The sequence below is a fragment of the Chiloscyllium plagiosum genome, unplaced genomic scaffold, assembly GCF_037043375.1.
Source record: "Chiloscyllium plagiosum isolate Xiang-an unplaced genomic scaffold, Cpla_swu_hap1 HiC_scaffold_24, whole genome shotgun sequence".
NCBI classification, from domain to species: Eukaryota; Metazoa; Chordata; class Chondrichthyes; order Orectolobiformes; family Hemiscylliidae; genus Chiloscyllium; species Chiloscyllium plagiosum.
Window position 1 is genome coordinate 4729060 of NW_028270162.1, and position 18152 is coordinate 4747211.

Here is an 18152-nt window from a genome sequence, read left to right on the forward strand (position 1 = left end):
AACATTGTTCTGGATAAGTGGAAATTATGAAAGTTGCGCAGAGTGGGGGAGGTTGACTGAGGGTGTTGTGGTGCGCTTTTAAAACGTATTGGAGTATTCAACTCTCAAACATGTATGAAGTTATTGATGAAGAAAGTGTGTTATAGGAAACTTAACTCAATTGCAAATATTTGTGGTGTGCCCAGTTTGTTCAACCTGAGTGAGTGGTCCAGGTTGGAAATGGCATCAGTCACAGTGAAATGAGTTTCTGACTAATAAATACTGGGTCAGCCAGTTAAACGTATCTTGCATGAAAGAATAAGTAAAATAAAGTCAAGATAGGCAACTAGCAATGAAGCAATAAGTGTGGGTTTGGAAAGAATAGAGAAGCGATAGAGCCTTCTGTCAGTAGGGCCCATAAGCACCTGTGGAAACTAGCTGTGTGTCTCCACATGATTTCTTCATGGGGTAGCATGTTGGTACAAGATGAAGACTGAGAATGGAGCAGCAATCTATATTTTGAAGTGCACATGCCTTTGCTTTGCTGCACATAGATTTCTTCTTTTGATCTTGCATTAGTCTGGGTCTTGAAATACTATTGTGTGGGCAGGTGTCTGAAAGCTGAGTGATGTAGCAATGCTTCAGTTGTGCAAATTGGGAGCTGGCAAGAGTGAGCCAGAGTTACTGGAAGATATGTTCAAAAGATTTAACGGTTTGTATAACTAATTATCATTTTCTTTTCATATGCAGAAATTACTTTGAGGGGTCTGAGTTACAATCAATCCTCAGACAAGGTTCCACAGTGTATGGTTTTAGAAGGGATACCCCAAGCTGTTAAGTGAGGAGGGATAAAATTGTTCCCCATGATTTTTTACCTTTTCCCTTGATTGATTGCAAAATGTTTACATAGAGATGGTTTGGGGATCTGATTGATTGAATGGAGAAGTTATAAAGTGCCTTATCAAAATCCAAGTATGTGATTGATCTAAGATGCTTATTTGTTTTAAAGGTGAATCATAGAATCCCTACCATATGAAAGCAGGCATTTGGCCCATCAAATCCACATAGACCCTCTGAAAAGCAGCCCACCTTGACTCAACCCCCTACCCCATCCCTATAAACCGATATTTCCAGTGGCTAATCTAGGAGAAAGTGAGGACTGCAGATGCTGGAGATCAGAGCTGAAAAATGTGTTGCTGAAAAAGTGCAGCAGGTCAGGCAGCATCCAAGGAGCAGGAGAATCGACATTTCGGGCATAAGCCCTTCTTCAGGAATGAGGAGGGTGTGCCAAGCAGGCTAAGATAAAAGGTAGGGAGGAGGGACTTGGGGGAGGGACGTTGGGAATGCAATAGGTGGAAGGAGGTTATTGTGAGGGTGATAGGCCGGAGAGGGGGTGGGGGCGGAGAGATCGGGAAGAAGATTGCAGGTCAAGAAGGCGGTGCTGAGTCTGTGGGTTGGGACTGAAATAAGGTGGGGGGGGTGGAAATGAGGAAGTTGGAGAAATCTGCATTCATCCCTTGTGGTTGGAGGGTTCCTAGGCGGAAGATGAGGCACTCTTCCTCCAGGTGTCGTGTTGCCATGGTCTGGCGATGAAGGAGGCCAAAGACCTGCATGTCCTTGGTGGAGTGGGAGGGGGAGTTAAAGCGTTCAGCCACGGGACGGTTGGGTTGGTTGGTCCGGGTGAACCAGAGGTGTTCTCTGAAACGTTCTGCAAGTAGGCGGCCTGTCTCCCCAATGTAGAGGAGGCCGCATCGGGTGCAGCAGATGCAGTAAATGATGTGTGTGGAGGTGCAGGTGAATTTGTGACGGATATGGAAGGATCCCTTGGGGCCTTGGAGGGAAGTGAAGGGGGAGGTGTGGGCGCAAGTTTTGCATTTCTTGCGGTTGCAGGGGAAGATGCCGGGAGTGGAGGTTGGGTTGGTGGGGCGTGTTGAGTCGGTCACCCGAGATAGAAATGGAGAGGTCTCGGAAGGAGAGGGAGGAGTCTGAGACGGTCCAGGTAAATTTGAGGTCAGGGTGGAAGGTGTTAGTAAAGTAGATGAACTGTTCATGCTTTTCCTCCGCTACACTGGCACCACCCCTCCCCCCCCCACCCCCCCCTTTCCTCCGCTCACTGGCACCACACCCCACCTTTTCCTCCGCTCACTGGCACCATCGATGACTGTATCAGCGCTACCTCGTGCTCCCACGAGGAGGTTGAACGGGCGACCGACTCAACACGGACATTTACTATAAACCGACCGACTCCCACAGCTACCTAGATTACACCTTCTCCCACTCTGCCCCCTGTAAAAACGCCATCCCGTATACCCAATTCCTTCGCCTTCACCGCATCTGCATCCCAGGAGGACCAATTCCAATACCAAACTACCCAGATGGCCACCTTCTTCAAAGACCGCACTTTCCCCCCAGACGTGGTTGACGATGCTCTCCACTGCATCTCCTCCACTTCCCGCTCCTCTGCCCTTGAGCCCAGCCCCTCCAATCGCCACCAGGACAGAACCCCAATGGTCCTCGCCTACCACCCCACCAACCTCCAGATACATCGTATCATCCTTCGTCATTTCCGCCACCTCCAAACAGACCCCACCACCAGGGATATATTTCCCTCCCCTCCCCTATCAGCGTTCCGGAAAGACCACTCCCTCGTCAGGTCCACACCCTCCACCAACCCAACCTCCACTCCCGGCACCTTCTCCTGCAACTGCAAGAAATGCAAAACTTGCGCCCACACTTCCCTCCTCACTTCCCTCCAGGGCCCCAAGGGATCCTTCCATATCCGTCACAAATTCACCTGCACCTTCACACACATCATTTACTGCATCCGCTGCACCCGATGTGGCCTCCTATACATTGGGGAGACAGGCCACCTACTTGCGGAACGTTTCAGAGAACACCTCTGGGACACCCGCACCAACCAACTCAACCGCCCTGTGGTTAACTCCCCCTCCCACTCCGCCAAGGACATGCAGGTCCTTGGCCACCTCCATCGCCAGACCATGGCAACACGACGCCTGGAGAAAGAGCACCTCATCTTCCGCCTAAAAACCCTCCAACCACAAGGGATGAATGCAGATTTCTCCAACTTCCTCATTTCCCCTCCCCCCACCTTATCTCAGTCCCAACCCTTGGATTCAGCACCGCCTTCTTGACCTGCAATCTTCTTCCCGACCTCTCCGGCCTATCACCCTCGCCTTTACCTCCTTCCACCTATCACATTCCCAACGCCCCTCCCCCAAGTCCCTCCTCCCTACCTTTTATCTTAGCCTGCTTGGCACACCCTCCTCATTCCTGAAGAAGGGCTTATGTCCGAAACGTCGATTCTCCTGCTCCTTGGATGCTGCCTGACCTGCTGCGCTTTTTCAGCAACACGTTTTCCAGTGGCTAATCTACCTAACATATACACTCCTGGACACTGTGGGCAATTTAACATGGCCATCCACCCAACCTGCGCATTTTTGGACAGTGGGAGGAAACCCATGCAGTCATGGGGAGAATGTGCAAACTCCATACAGACATTTATCCAAGGGTGGAATTTAAGCCGTGTCCCTTGCACTGATGTCTCACAGCGCTAACTACTGAGCCATCATGCCACCCAAAGTTGCCATGGTCCCAGAGGACATTGCGGCTACTATCTTAGAGAGAGACATCTGGTTGTGAGTTTAACCTGATGGTCACCATATCTCAGGCAAAAGATAAGTTTGAGAAGGGAAAACCTTCAGCTGGTATGGGATTTGGACCTCATACTGTTGGCATTGCTTTGCATTGCAAACCAGCCATCTGGCCGACTGAGCTAACTGACCCCTTTTGTGTCAACTATAAACACAGTTATTTAACTGATCTGTAAATTAAACAAAATGAAGGTATTCTGTATATGCTTTCTTTAATGCATAAGATGAGGTGTTGGGCTGGTTTTCTAATACATCAGTTAGGCCTGGCAAGGTATTTTAAAAACTAAATTGTTGTGTGAATAATGAAGTCAAATGGCTGTTTGTTTAGAACTTTTGTTTCAGGTATGGTGGGGAGTTGTCATATGAATTTGTATTGTCACTGTTTTTTGGAATTATTGAAGATGTATTTGAAGAGAAATTATTTACATAAGCTTAAATCAAAAAACAGCCAATTAGACTGGAGATTCACTCAGATTTGTTAGAGGAGGAATTTTGGCAGTGCAGACTTTGCTGATGCTTCATTATTACTTCAGTTTTCTTGAGCTTGCTTGATTTCCTTCGGGAGTGGGGAGTTTTTCCTAAAATTGGCCACTTTGTTTTGTTTGTTTCTCCTTTTATTATACACTGGAAAGGGTAGCATTTTCCTTTTTAGATTTGTATTTCTTGTGTCAATAAGTTAGAATGGTGGGTGTAGAAATTTGAACCTTCTTTTACACATTTTATGATTGTTTGTAAAAATGAACAACTTAGCGGTACAGTGTCCCACATGCACTTGGTACCTGAAATACAAGGTGACTCTGATTTACGAACATTCAGTTTATGAATGTAATCCCATACATGGCTGTAATTTTAAAGACTGCACATATGACCATGTTCTGAATGGCTGATTTCCATTATCTTGCATTGTGTTCTGACTTGTATGTGAATTGACTTGTGAATGGCCTCCAGACAGAACCCATTTTGCAATACAGAGACTTAAAGTATATTAACTCATGATTTGGAGGTGCTGGTGTTGGATTGTGTGGACAAAGTTAAAAATCACACAGCACCAGGTTATAGTCCAACAGGCTTACTTGGAAGCACTAGCATTTGGAGTGCTGCTCCATCAGGTGATTGCCACCTGATGAAGGAGCAGCCTGTCAAAAGATAGTGCTTCCAAATAAACCTGATGCTCTATAACCAGGTGTTGTGTAATGTTTAACTATATTAGCTCAGACATGCGTTAATGAATGGGCTGCAGTCTAGCTTAAGGATCTGGCTCTGAGTTGGTAAACACCATGCTGCGGCGTCTCTGACTAGCCTGTCAGGCTCTACAGTCCTACTTGAAGCTATCATTGTGTCATACAGCACGGAAACTGTCCCTTCGATCCAACCAGTCCATATCAAACATAATCCTAAACTACACTAGTCCCACCTGCCTGCTCCTGGCTCATGTCCTCCAAACCTTTGCTATTCATGTGTCTGTCCAAATGTCTTTGAAATGTTGTAAGTATACCCGCATCTATCACAGTCAGGAAGTTCATTCCACATGCGAACCACCCTTTGTGTAAAAAAGGTTTGCCTCTTATATCTTTTCTTTAAATCGCTCTCCTCTCACCTTAAAAATCTGCCCCATAATCTTGAAATCTCCCATCCTAGGGAAAAGACAGCTACCATTAACACAACCTCTCAGTATTTTATAAACTTCTATCAAGTCGCCACTCAACCTCCTATGGTCCAGTGAAAAAAAAATCCCAGTCTGTTCAGCCTTTGTTTACAATTCAAACCTTCCATACCCAGCAACATCCTGGTAAATCTCATTGAACTCTCTCCACCATGATAATATCCTTCCTATAACCGAGTGACTGGAACTGGACACAGTATTCCAGGAGAGGCTTTACCAATGTCCTATACAACCTCGACATGACTTCCCTACTCCTATACTCGAAGGACTGAGCAGTCCCTCCACCCTCAGACCCCACCCCTCCAACCGTAACAAGGACAGAACGCCCCTTGTGCTCACCTTCCACCCTACAAACCTTCGCATAAACCAAATCATCCGCCGACATTTTCGCCACCTCCAAACAGACCCCACCACCAGGAATATATTTTCCTCCCCACGCCTTTCCGCCTTCCGCAAAGACCGTTCCCTCCGTGACTACCTGGTCAGGTCCACACCCCCCCCTACAACCCATCCTCCCATCCTGGCACTTTCCCCTGCCACCGCAGGAACTGTAAAACCTGCGCCCACACCACCTCCCTCACCTCTATCCAAGGCCCTAAAGGAGCCTTCCACATCCATCAAAGTTTTACTTGCACATCCACTAATATCATTTATTGTATCCATTGCTCCCGATGCGGTCTCCACTACGTTGTGGAAACTGGGCGCCTCCTAGCAGAGCGCTTTAGGGAACATCTCCGGGACATCCGCACCAATCAACAACACCGCCCCGTGGCCCAACATTTCAACTACCCCTCCCACTCTGCCGAGGACATGGAGGTCCTGGGCCTCCTTCACCGCCGCTTCCTCACCACACGACGCCTGGAGGAAGAATGCCTCGGAACACTTCAACCCCAGGGCATCAATGTGGACTTCAACAGTTTCCTCATTTCCCCTTCCCCCACCTCACCCTAGTTCTAAACTTCCAGCTCAGCACTGTCCCCATGACTTGTCCGGACTTGTCCAACCTGCCTATCTCCTTTTCTACCTATCCACTCCACCCTCTCCTCCCTGACCTATCACCTTCATCCCCTCCCCCACTCACCCATTGTACTCTATGCTACTTTCTCCCCACCCCCACCCTCCTCTAGCTTATCTCTCCACCCTTCAGGCTTGCCCGAAACGTCGATTTCGAAGCTCCTTGGATGCTGCCTGAACTGCTGTGCTCTTCCAGCACCACTAATCCAGAAAGTGAAGACAAGTGTGCCAAATGTCTTTTTATGTGGGCCACCCTGTCTAACTGTGATGCAAACTTCAAAGAATTATGTACCTGCACCTCTAGGTCCCTCTGTTCTACAACACTACCCAAGACCTTGCCATTAATTGTATAAGCTGAAAATGTGTCGCTGGAAAAGCGCAGCAGGTCAGGCAGCATCCAGGGAACAGGAGAATCGACGTTTCGGGCATAAGCCCTTCTTCCTGAAGAAGGGCTTATGCCCGAAACGTCGATTCTCCTGTTGCTTGGATGCTGCCTGACCTGCTACGCTTTTCCAGCAACACATTTTCAGCTCTGATCTCCAGCATCTGCAGACCTCACTTTCTCCTCATTAATTGTATAAGCCCTACCCCAGTTTGTTTTACCAAATGCAATACTCTGCATTTATCCAGATTGAACTCCATCTGCTATTTTTCAGCCCATTGACCTATTTGATCAAGATCCCTTTGTAATCTTAGAAAACCTTCTTCAGTGTCTATTCTGCCACCAATTTTGGTGTTATCCACAAACTTAGTAACCATGCCTTCTATATTCTCATCCAAGTTATTTATATAAATGACAAATAAAAGAGGACCTAGAACTAATTCCTGTGGAACACAGTTAATCACAGGCTTCCTGTCTGAAAAGCAACCCTCCACCATTACTCTCTGTCTCCTGCCGTTAAGCCAGTTGTGTATGAAACTGGCAAGCTCACTCTGAATCCCATGTGACCACAAATTTTACTAATAAGGCTACCGTGCAAAACCTGTCAAAAGTTTTACTAAAATCCAAATAAATAATGTCTACTGCTCTGACATCATTGAATCTTTTTGGTAACTTCCTCAAAACACTCAATCGAGTTCGTGAGACATGATTTTCCTCACACAAAACAATGCTGACAATCCCTATTTGATTTTTTTCCCACGGCAGCACAGTGGCTCAGTGGTTAGCACTGCTGCCTCACAGCATCAGGGTCCCAGGTTCAATTCCAGCCTGAGTGACTGTCTGTGTGGAGTTTGCACATTCTCCCTGTGTCTGCGTGGGTTTCCTTCAGGTGCTCCGGTTTCCTCCCTCAGTCCAAAGATGTGCTGGTTAGGTGAATTGGGGCCATGCTAAATTTCCCATAGTGTTAGGTACATTGGTTAAAGGGAAATGGGTCTGGGTGGGTTGCTCTTTGGAGGGTCGGTGTGGACTTGTTGGGCCGAAGAACCTGTTTCCACGCTGTAGGAATCTAATCTAATCTAATCTAAATGCTCATAAATCCTACCTGTGATGTGTGACACAAAACCAAGCTGACTATCCCTAATTGATTTTTGTCCCTCTAAATGTTCATCGATCCTACCTGTGATGAATGAGCTCTTTGCCTTACTTTACTTAATGTGAAGGAGGACTACCGGCCCTTCTTGTTGGTCCCTCAGAATCTATGTGAGTGCACTGAGACCTGACGTGGCCAATTTTACTCAGCCCTATCTCTGAAATGCAGCAGGATGCCTGGTTGACATCCACAGACTGCTGGCTTCATAGTTTTGACTCCCAGGTCCAATTTTTGGTGATCCTTGAGTTGACCTCTCTTTCTTCAGCTTTCTTTAGTTGCACAGCCCTTTTGATTCTGGTCAGATGGTAACTCCCTTTAGAAGTTTGTGGCACATAGTGTTCATGTTAGAACTTTACTGAAGTAATGAAAACTAAACTAATGCTTCCCTCTTATCTCTTAGAATTGCATCTACACTACTTGAAATATTTATGGTGAGCACAAAATGTTAGACATAATTTAATGAGCTATGCTGTACTATGAGCTGTGTAGAATAGCTATTTACTAGTGGGAATAGTGAATTGACTCACTGTGTATCCTTTTGAACTCACCAATATTTATTTTTTGAGCATCTCATTTATTGTAATCTTAGGTTCTACAGAAAATGGAATACTGAAAGCTCTATTGTAAATAAGCACAGTAATTCCAGTCACTAGCTGATTCTTTGTGATGTAAAATCAAAGGAAATCATCCAGGGGAAAAGAAAATTAGTTACACCAAACTTAAAATATTGAATCTAGCAAACTTGCCTCAGAAGTTTAAAGTTGAAAGGTGCATTATAAGGAACTCTTTTTGTCAGTGGACCAGTTTTTAAAAGGCTACATCTCTGTGCTTGTTAATATTTGCATGAGAAAGACTTAATTATATGGTCTGTTGCAGCAATTTGCTTATTTGGTGTTTTTGGTATGCACAGTGAAATGGGATCTTTCTCTCTCAGCAGCACAAGTAGGCTTTCCTTCCTCCATCACTGACCAGCTTTTGACCCCTTCCAATCAATGCCTTATATAGAATTATGGATTTTCTACTTAATACTCAGCTTCAATTGTTGGCCCATTATTAATGTTCTGTGTCTCACTTTTAGGTCTCTAAGATTATGGAAACATACAAGTACTATGCACTGTAATACAATGCTCTGTCTAGTTTGTATTTATCCAGAATGTAAAGTATTGATCTTATTGTTTCCATGTTTTTCAGTTCAGGATGGGTGTGTTGCAAGAATTAAGGAAGTATTGGCAGGGGAATAATTCTCTGAGTTGTGTGGGGCATGTTAGCAATTACTTATCTATTTATAGTCTTGTCATGTAAGCTGATTTGGAAACAATGTTCTCGGCAACCCTGCCTAATCAGGTTAACAAATTTATGCTTTCTAGTAGAATTGATTGTTGCTTCAAAATTAAAGTGACAGCAACTTCATGAGCAATTAGATTCTACTACAGGTCTAATGAGTTTTGATTCTTCGTCATTTTTTAGCACTACACTCGGTTCAAACCAGTTAGTAAAGCCAGAAAGACCAGTTGAGTAAATGCAATCCATCTTTCGCATCTTGGAAGGTTAATCAAATTGATTTAATAAGATAATATACATTAAGCAAATAGTTTCAGAATGTTAGTTGAATCCTGACATGCAAAACTAATTTGTTAAGGGTTAACTTCTAAATTAAAATTGAAATAACAAAAAAAAATCTATTTTCAGCTTAAATTTAGTTTGCTAAGTTTTTTAGATGTAACTGGTCTAATAGAATATATTGATTATCAGATATCTAATCTGTTTATTTGATGATCTAATGAATATTTAAAATGATTTAAATAATTACGGTTAAGCATCTGAAGATGTATTGTTCAATAAAAGCATGAGCAATGAAGATGAATGACTGTTCCATTCTAATATTTTTGGAACATTGTGAAATGGGAAGAGAACTGATTGTGGAATTTTGTGTTATAGCAGCAGTAACAACCATGTATTATGGATATTACATGATGCCTGATGGTACATACTGTCTAACACCACCACCACCAGGAATGGAAGTTTCTGGTTATTATAGCACCTTATCTTCAGAAATGGCTGTGCCAACTACAACAGGGGCATCTGTATCAACATCATCCGGAACCGCATCTCCTCCACACTCGGAAGGTGACAGCACTAATACCAAGGCTTCCTCTTCTACAGTTACAGTCAGGTAGGACATTTGAAATTCTAATCATGCATGTACACTTGATCCTAATCTAGTTTTCTTTGTATGTACACGATTGAGCTCTAATTACAGTGGGTCCTGCACTTCGGATCCTGCACAAAAACATTGAAATGCTGTCTTTGTTTTTCACTAAATCTGTCTAATAAGTGGCTAGTTAAAGTTCCTCCATAGAGCTGAGGCAAGCTACGTTATATATCAAGAAAAACTTACTTTAACAATACAATGTGTTAAAAAGCGAGTTTTTATTGGAGAAAAGAATACTAAAGTGGGACTCAGACAGGAGAACATTTTGTCTAGGTCTGCAGCATCATTTTGGAAAATATATTAACTTTCATGAAAATGTGAATTAATTTAAATCATCGGCATGGACGAGTTTGACTGAAGAGTCTGTTTCTGTGCTGTACTTCTCTATGACTTATATGGCCTAACATTATCATTGAAATGGGAGGAGTGCACTGTCTTTCTCTAGTCCCATTACTATGTGGATCACCACGTAAGTGCAAATGTGTTACCTAGTTTCCAATAAGGCCATTTGTATGCTTTCTCTATATTAGACGTAACATAAAAAAATCCATTAAATAGATTTCTTTAATGCAAACTATTGCTTTATTGTAAAACACAAATTCATGATCTTTGACAGAATTCATTTCTCCTCACCTCTTTTAAATCTGCCACCCCTGACATTATAATCTCTCATTCTAGTTTGCCCCAAAAGAAGGTACCTCTGCATTGTATCTACATTACCAATCCCTTTTAACATGTTATATATCTCAGTTAAACCTCCTCTCATCCTTTTAAACTCAATGTGTCCTCATAAAAAAAAGCCTTTCATCTCCTGGAATTAAGCAAGTGAACTTTCTCTGAACTGTCTCCAATGCAATCACGAAAATATAAATGTTCACCCTTTTAAATAAAGCAAAAACACAGAAATAAACACACATGCATGTACGCACACAACCACCATGTAAGGGGATAAAAATGGGTTTCTCGACGCAGAGATTCCTTGTTGGTGGGTTAAAAACACATTCGACCAATAAGTCCGTTCTCAAAGACAAAAGAATGGTTAAGGTATTGAATGTTCAGCTGGCTGTCGTTCTGATGTCCTGGAACACAAAGGCAAGTGTCACCAAACAAGAGCACATGTCTTTGGGAACTTTACCAGTGCAGGTTGCTGACAAAGTTCAGTATCAGGGATTTATCTGGATGCTCTGCAGGAGAGTATAGTTTGGACAGGGCCAGAGCTCCAGGTACCACATTGAACCCACGACAAGATTTTTTTAGAAATAGGAGAGCTGAGCTGAAGACCTATTTTCCTTGCCCAGGCTGACCATCAATTGAAAAATCTACTCTCTGTCTAAATCAGAAGATGCAACCTAACTGCCATAAGCCATAAAGGGGACCTCCCATCCACCGCCTCCAACCTCATAGTCCCACAACCCCGCACTGCCCGTTTCTACCTCCTGCCCAAAATCCACAAACCTGACTGCCCCGGACGACCCATCGTCTCAGCCTGCTCCTGCCCAACCGAACTCATCTCGGCATACCTCGACACGGTCCTGTCCCCATTAGTCCAAGAACTCCCCACCTACGTTCGTGACACCACCCACGCCCTCCACCTCCTCCAGGATTTCCGCTTCCCCGGTCCCCAACGCCTCATCTTCACCATGGACATCCAGTCCCTGTACACCTCCATCCCCCATCACGAAGGACTCAAAGCACTCCGCTTCTTCCTTTCCCGCCGTACCACCCAGTACCCTTCCACCGACACCCTCCTTCGACTGACCGAACTGGTCCTCACCCTGAACAACTTTTCTTTCCAATCCTCCCACTTTCTCCAAACAAAAGGAGTGGCCATGGGCACCCGCATGGGCCCCAGCTATGCCTGCCTCTTCGTAGGGTATGTGGAACAATCCATCTTCCGCAACTACACTGGCCCCACCCCCCATCTTTTCCTTCGCGACATTGATGACTGTATCGGCGCTACCTCGTGCTCCCACGAGGAGGTTGAACAGTTTATCCACTACACTAACACCTTCCACCCCGACCTCAAATTCACCTGGACAGTCTCGGACTCCTCCCTCCCCTTCCTAGACCTTTCTGTTTCTATCTCAGGCGACCGAATCAACACGGACATCTACTACAAACCAACCGACTCCCACAGCTACCTGGACTACACCTCCTCCCATCCTGCCCCCTGTAAAAACGCCATCCCATTCTCCCAATTCCTTCGTCTCCGCCGCATCTGCTCCCAGGAGGACCAGTTCAAAATACGTACAACACAGATGGCCTCCTTCTTCAAGGACCGCAATTTCCCCCCCGACGTGGTTGACGGTGCCCTCCACCGCATCTCCTCCACTTCCCGCTCCTCCGCCCTTGAGCCCCGCCCCTCCAACCGCCACCAGGACAGAACCCCACTGGTCCTCACCTACCACCCCACCAATCTCCATGTACAGCGCATCATCCGCCGTCACTTCCGCCACCTCCAAACAGACCCCAGCACCAAGGATATATTTCCCTCCCCTCCTCTATCAGCTTTCCGTAGAGACCACTCCCTCCGCGACTCCCTTGTCAGATCCACACCCCCCACCGACCCAACCTCCACTCCCGGCACCTTCCCTTGCAACCGCAGGAGGTGCAACACTTGCGCCCACACCTCATCCCTCACTTCTCTCCAAGGCCCCAAAGGAAACTTCCATATCCGCCACAGATTCACCTGCACCTCCACCAACATCATCTACTGCATCCGCTGCAGCCGGTGTGGCCTCCTCTATATTGGGGAGACAGGCCGCCTATTTGCGGAGCGATTCAGAGAGCACCTCTGGGCCACCCGGACGAACCAACCCAACCAACCTGTAGCACAGCATTTCAACTCCCCCTCCCACTCCACCGAGGATATGCAGGTCATTGGACTCATCCACCGCCAAACCACAACAACCCGACGGTCGGAGGAGGAGCGTCTTATCTTCCGACTGGGAACCCTCCAACCGCAGGGGATGAACTTGGACTTCACCAGTTTCTTCATCCCCCCTCCCCCCACCTTGTCTCAGCCGGATCCCTCCAGCCCGGCACCGCCTTCCTGACCTGCAGTCTTCTTCTTGACCTCTCCGCCTCCATCCTACTCCGACCTATCACCCTCACCTTGACCTCTTTCCACCTATCACATTTCCAACGCCCCTCCTCCAAGTCCCTCCTCCCTACCTTTTATCTTCTCCTGCTGAACACTCTCTGCTCATTCCTGAAGAAGGGCATGTGCCCGAAACGTCGAATCTCCTGTTCCCTGGATGCTGCCTGACCTACTGTGCTGTTCCAGCAATAAAGTTTCAACTTTGATCTCCAGCATCTGCAGACCTCACTTTCTCCTGCCATAAGCCCAGACTCTGCAATAAGCCAACAGCTGACATAAACATGGGACTTCCAGCAAATGTCATCTTTAAACAAATGCCTTATTGTTTTTCTTAAAAACATCCAAGTTTTTACAATTCTTCAAACTCAGAAGTTCACAGAAATTCTTAAATCTGAAATTTCCAAACTAATTATGGTAATTTAGCCATCTTTAGTATTGCTCTAGTTTATTTTCTCCTCTCTTGGTTCTCCTGCCACCCCCAAAAGTATTAACAACTTCTGTAGTACAACTTTGCCTGTCCACTTGCCCCAAACTCCTGTCTCTTACCCAGATCTTATTCTCAACAATGTTCCCCCTAGTTATTTTTCTGCTGCACAGTCCTCCAAGGTCTGTGTGTAGCAGCATCTTCTGAAAGTTAGTATCCTGGCAGATGATTAGCGTTCACGGAACCTCTGAGCAATGAAGCTGTGCAGCTTAGAGAGAACATTGTTTGGAATGCATATTCCTAGCTCCTCCTTGCGACCCCATACCCCACCTCTAGTTGCTATCTTCACAATTTTAACACTCCTCTCATTTTTGTATGTTCCACTACATCCTGGACATCTTATCACTGCCTAAACCTGGTTCTTATGGACTGCAGTCTTCATGCAGATTTTGAGCTCTAAAAAAGATTATAGAAAAAAGCAGATTAGGGCAAGACAGAAAGAGAGTAGTGGTCAGAGCAGGAAAGGAAGTGAATGCAAACAGTGATGGAAGAAATTAATTCATTGAAAAGTGCAGTGCAAAGATTTGAGTGAATTTAAGACACCAGAAGCAAATACTCAAATGGGAATTTTAACTGATCAGTGGAAAGTCATTCATAGGAATTTCCATGGGAAGCTCAAGAAATAACTGCTTGCTTGGTCTGCTACATTAGACAATGATCAGTTTCCACCAAGACAAGACTGAAGAGGAACCTGACTGGCTACTGGCATGCAAAATTCATCTGGTCTTGTGGTCACTTGAGTGTCACAGTAAGTTCTCAGGGATGAGAGGAAAGAGCTGAAGGAAGCAGAACTTGCTCTTCATGCCTCCGTAAAGCTGAGGTTGAAAAGTACCTTTTTGATCTCTCCTCAACCTTGATGGAATTTGCTTGGAGTTAACCTCCCAGCTTATTATGTCATTAAATTGTGCTCATAGGTCATATATTAGTGAAGGTACCTGCGTCAAGCAAGCAGCTGCACTGTGATAAAAAAAAAGGCACAGGGCAGGAATGGAGTGCAAGTACTGAACTGCGCCATTTAATAGTCCTTCTGTTAGATGGAAGAATTTAAAATTCTCCCAGTGACACAGAATCAAGAGCAGGAAAGCAATTTGGAAGATGGTGGGAGGAGAGAGACTGTATCACTGACTATTGTCAAGGATGCTGCATCAGACGTTAGCTGTTGCATAATAATGGCCGAGTTATAAAATAATATTCTTTTTGACTTTGTTTGAACAGTATCAAAGGTTATGAATCAGGAATTATAAAAGGCATCTGTAACTAGCATTTATGATATATACCATGGGTTATTGCCTGTAAAAACCATTTGGAGGGAGAGACTTTTTGTTTGGTACTTTGGCAATGGAAGCTGCTATTCATTATAATTTTTGTTGTAGCTCGTGATGAAGATTGCAATGTGCCACCATTCCTGTGCCCTTACATATTGTATTATTTGTCTAACTTGCCTATGTTGTACTTTTCAGTGCCCCGACTGTAGTTCCTGTCATTATTCCTCCTCCACCTGATATTCAACCAGTTATTGACAAGCTGGCTGAATATGTAGCCAGGAATGGAACCAAATTTGAAACCAGTGTAAGAGACAAGAATGATACACGGTGAGAGATCATCTTGAAGTAATTAAAAATTGTTGCATTGCTTATGATTTACACTCCCTTTATCATTCTTTTATAATGCTAATTAAATAAGTAATAGCTCTAGAATTATATACTTTATAAAGACAAATGATTTTCGTTAGGAAAGCAGAACCAATTTGTGTAATGGTTGAAAATTCACTAACCATGCACTGGTACTTAAATCAAATCTTGGGGTGTAGTGCCTGGCATTTGATCACAAATTCGGATCAATTACTTTAGCTCATTTTCTAGAATACATATGGAGTACTGTGACAGCTTTATCGTTTAAAAAGATGTAGATGAAATGGAAAGGATGTAAAGAAACGTAGTTAAGATTATTCTGTGATTTCCATTTTTGCATTATAAGGATAGCCAGAGATGAGAAGTATTTTCTCAGAGGGTCATTAGAATGTAGAATTCTCTTTCCCAGAAGACAATGCAGGCTGGACTTTTAAACTTGTTCAGGGCTGATTTTGATGGCCGAGGGAGTCAAGAGATTATGGAGACAGAGAGAAGAGTCGTTCACTACCAGATCTATCATGTTCATATTGCATGGCATGGCAGGTTTGAAGGCCTTCTGCTCCAAGGTCCTATGGTTGGTCCTTTTGATGAATAAAGAAGATTGAGACAATTGTTTGAATTGTTTAAATGATGAAAGCAATGAGTATTGTCGTGCGGAGAGGTTTCCAGATTTGTTTGTGATTGTGAAATCAGTCATTAAAGTCTCACATAATGGTTAGCCTACAAGACTGCAGATGCACAGAAATATTTTGTCTCAGTGTTTGATGTTGGATTTAGTGCGGTTTGTGCAGTAGGAAATGGAATTTGAAAACAAGGTAGGTAAATGTGGGTATTGATGATTAAACAGTTTATGGACACCATTATAAGTTCAATACAGGGTTAGCTTATGTGGAGGGAGTTTTTAATTTTGGGTGTTTTACCTCATTTAAAGTGATCAGGTGTGCTTGGATTGAGAGGCATGGCTCCATTTGTATATCCCTTATTATAACTTAGGTTATTATTAACCTAATTTGAATTTAGTGAGTCAACCTTATCACTGACAGCAGTTGAAACATTGAGCTTGGGCTCATTGAGGTATGAAAAAAAAATTGGTTTTCCCCGAATTGATTGCTGTCTGGTGACTACTGCTGGATTGAACAAGGCAAACCTGTCAAAATTACACATGAAGAACACTCATTCAGCAGGTTACTGTCAGGACCACAGGTACCAGTGGCCTGCAAGTGTTGACATCCTCAGGAGAAGAACAGTGGGATGGTTGGCAACATGATGGTTGTGGTTGTAGGGTCGAGTAAAATTTATAACATTCAATGGTAGCAACGTGCAGAACCTTGTATCTGTACATTTATAATGTGTTAGACATTTATTCATGTTTTGTAAAATATGTGACTAAAACAGATTTCTGAATTTGCTTCAAGTATTTATATTCTAAAATGAAGTGACCTGAAATGTGTCAAATTGAAGGTTTTTTGAAATAGATTCACTGTGCATATAAAAGGCAGCCTCCATACAAGTCAGCTGCGTGAGATTACAATAATGTACCATAGGTAGATAAACAGTACAATTCTACTCCTAATCATTGTTGAATTTAGCAGAATATGCCTCCTGTCACGTTCCTTCAGCTGATACTATGGAAGTAGATGTTAATGAAGTAAGAAACGTATCGTAAGAAAGGACAACACACCTTGTTGACTCTTGAATTGAATTTTCCTCACTTGGTGAATTATGTACAGAGTTTCTCTGACACCCATAAATAATTGTACAAAACTAGTATATTAAGCAATCGTCACATCTTCCACGCTCAATACTGTTACACCACAATTTGCAGCACCACCACAGCTGCACACTCACAAACACACACACTCTCACGCACATTTTAGGAGCAGACTGGCCCACTCAGGTATTTGAGTTTGCTTCGATATCTACTAAGACTAGAGCTGATCTGATTGCGGCCTCAACTCCACTTAGGACCTACTACTGATAACCATTTGACTCCATTCAGTCAAGAATCTAGTTACCTCTTTCTTCAAATGCAAGTATTTAATGACCCTGCCATGAGCGCTTTCTGGAGAAGACATCCAAAGATTCATGAGTCTTGAAGAAAAGATTTCTGCACACCTCGTGCATGTCTCTGTTTGGCATGTCCTAGGATGGGTGTGTTGTCCCAGTCGAAGTGGTGTCCTTCCTCATTAATGAACATCCACTAGTCACAAAACGACATGACTCGCTTTCACTAATATCCTTACATACAGATGAGGAAGGACACCACTTCGACTGGGACAACATATTCATCCTGGGGGCAAGCCAAACTGAGACCGCACGAGAATTCCTAGAAACATGGCATTCCAACCGGAACTCTATCAACAAACGCATTGACTTGGATCCCATTTACCACTCCCTGAGAAAGAGAACAGGAAATGATATCACCACAGGAAATGGCATCACCAACCCAAGGAAACCTAAACACACAAATAGAAAGCGGGCCAAGCCACCAGTGCTTCATCCAGAGGTTCACTGATGTTACCTAGTATGGTGACAAAACGTCTGAAAATGAACCTTCCAGCTCAACGAGCAAACCTACATCCAGAACGTTAATAGCATTCCAAAATTACTCAGTATTCAAGGGGCAAAAGGGTGGAGGGTAAATGAATACTATAACTGTCATTGGAGAAAAGATGCTAAGGAAACGAGTGGACGAAGGACTATAGGTCCCCCGCACCTGATGGGATGCAGTCTACGACATTAAAGGAAGTAACTGCACAGAAAGTGGATGCACCACAGAATATTGAAGGAAGTAATCTTCCAGCAGTCCTTTAAATTCTGGAAAAGTCCCAGAGGTTTGAAAATCTGCCAATGTAGCACTTTTTTT

The 18152-nt window shown here is 44.1% G+C and overlaps 1 protein-coding gene across 4 annotated transcripts in view; it reads left to right on the plus strand.

Moving 5' to 3' along the window:
* Window positions 1-18152, plus strand: part of sfswap (splicing factor SWAP) — a 136685-nt gene that overhangs the window by 30336 nt on the left and 88197 nt on the right. For 3 of the 4 annotated variants that reach the window (XR_015761232.1, XM_087999856.1, XM_043715342.2), the window contains exons 8-9: window positions 9798-10032; window positions 15116-15247. Coding sequence is in view for 3 of the 4 variants with exons in the window: in XM_087999856.1 (XP_087855982.1) it covers window positions 9798-10032; window positions 15116-15247 (367 nt within the window). In the remaining variant the exon portion in view is untranslated. The remainder of the gene's footprint in view (window positions 1-9797; window positions 10033-15115; window positions 15248-18152) is intronic. The other variant, XM_087999855.1, reaches the window with a different exon arrangement.